This window comes from Rhagoletis pomonella, unplaced genomic scaffold (genome assembly GCF_013731165.1).
Source record: "Rhagoletis pomonella isolate Grant_MI unplaced genomic scaffold, Rhpom_1.0 Rhpom_scaffold_23376, whole genome shotgun sequence".
Taxonomy (NCBI): domain Eukaryota; kingdom Metazoa; phylum Arthropoda; class Insecta; order Diptera; family Tephritidae; genus Rhagoletis; species Rhagoletis pomonella.
In genome coordinates this window covers 1-1,907 of record NW_023481877.1, presented here as the reverse complement: position 1 = coordinate 1,907, position 1,907 = coordinate 1, and the positions used below count along the sequence as shown (strand labels likewise).

General features: G+C 38.0%; 1 protein-coding gene across 1 annotated transcript; it reads right to left on the bottom strand.

The window, feature by feature from the left end:
- Positions 1-6: 6 nt before the first annotated feature.
- LOC118732614 (chondroitin proteoglycan-2-like) lies at positions 7-364 on the bottom strand (the record flags this gene model as incomplete). The annotated part of the gene is made up of 1 exon (XM_036461744.1): positions 7-364. A coding segment is annotated over exon 1 (358 nt), but the record flags the coding sequence as incomplete, so codon positions are not given.
- Between the last annotated feature and the right edge of the window lie 1,543 nt (positions 365-1,907).

Sequence of the window (1,907 nt, the reverse complement as noted above, 5' to 3'; positions counted from 1 at the left end):
CTTCACCTTCACCTTCACCTTCACCTTCACCTTCACCTTCACCTTCACCTTCACCTTCACCTTCACCTACACCTTCACCTTCACCTTCACCTTCACCTTCACCTTCACCTTCACCTTCACCTTCACCTTCACCTTCACCTTCACCTTCACCTTCACCTTCACCTTCACCTTCTCCTTCACCTTCACCTTCACCTTCACCTTCACCTTCACCTTCACCTTCACCTTCACCCTCACCTTCACCTTCACCTTCACCTTCACCTTCACCTTCACCTTCACCTTCACCTTCACCTTCACCTTCACCTTCACCTACACCTTCACCTTCACCTTCACCTTCAGCGATATTTATAAAGAAATGTATGTTCATATTTATTTATAGAGCACATTGTTCAATAAAAAGGGCAAGGCGGAAGTTTATTTGTAGTTCAGCGATTGTGTTGCGTTGACAATAAAAATCAATTTAACTTTTCTCTATGCATACCATAGAGAAACAAAGTAAACCGATTTTGTGCCGGGCGCCAGCGGCAAAATTAAAAATAAATCTTTTCACGTCGAATTTCTTCAGACGGTCTTCGTTGCCGCTTTGGTTGTGTGCAATGTCATATAAGTCAGTGTTTTCATTTTTGCAACGAACTTTTTTCCGACGAAGTTCGCTCAGCGATTTGATTCTGTTTATACTTAAAATAATAATTAATATGTAATTGTCGAAAAGCTTTTTAACTACATTTTGACCGCATAAAAACATTAAATCGAAAGTTAAGTACATACTTGTGGTGTCGCGAATATAAATGACTTAGACTTTTTTTGTAGTTAGTCAACCAACTCAGAAATACCAACTGGAGCTAAGTTCGACTCACGTATTAAATATTTATTGTTTCATTTTTATGTAACTACTTTTAAAAGAGTGTGTTTTTCCGATTGCGAACATTTTCGATTGAGGGTCAGCTTCTCAATTTTTGGTTAACACTAAGGCTAAACATCGTTATCGACGTAATCGACTCCATAACATATAGCAAATGGTCGATAACGATATTTAACCTATTGGTGTTAACCAGACATTGAAAAATTGGCTCCAAATGCTCAGTTAGACTTAATGAAAAAGTCAATAAAGCGGTTGTATGTACTGCATTCATGGGGACTAAAGTAGTTAAAAAATATCGAAATTTTCGTATTCATGAAATTTACCGTTATATGGGAAGTGGACAAAAATTTTGTGAGATTTCAAAAATTTGCAATACTTCGTTTTTTTTTTTACTAAGGGCATATGTATATGCCCATACATATCTACCCTGCAAAAATTTGAGGACCAGGTGGTCCTCTGGGATGTAGTTTTAAAGTATGTGCAAAGGACCAGGTTGCATACTAGCTATGCTGACCATGTGTTGAACACCATCTCTTCGTGGCCGATTGGCAATATTATTCGGTTGCCGTATGTGCCATGGTCCAAAAGGATTAGTTGTCTAGGTGGTCGCATGTTATGCAGCGGTGGACCAGAAGGTACATGGGCGTAACCAGGTAGGGGCGGCGGCCTTGATTCGCCCCTAACTTTCAAGCTTTCCCTATATACATATTTAAAATATAGTACCCTGAAATGCTAGCTTAATAATTTATTACAAAACTAAATAATTGTATTTAGGTAAACTATGCCGCAAATTATTTAAAAAATAACTTGAGATAAACAAGCAACCTACTTGCGGATTGGGGGCTTAACTAGGGGATGGTAAAATTACATAAAAGGGATAATTTAAACTTTTTTTTACTCATTAGCACTCGTCCTCGATATGATTAAAAATTTTCAATATTTTCATTAAATTACTTTGCGCCACGCCTGTTCTTAACTGCTGCCTCATTTCGTCAGCCGCATCAAGTATCTTTTCTTTTAGGACATCCACATTTTAGATCGGAGTCAT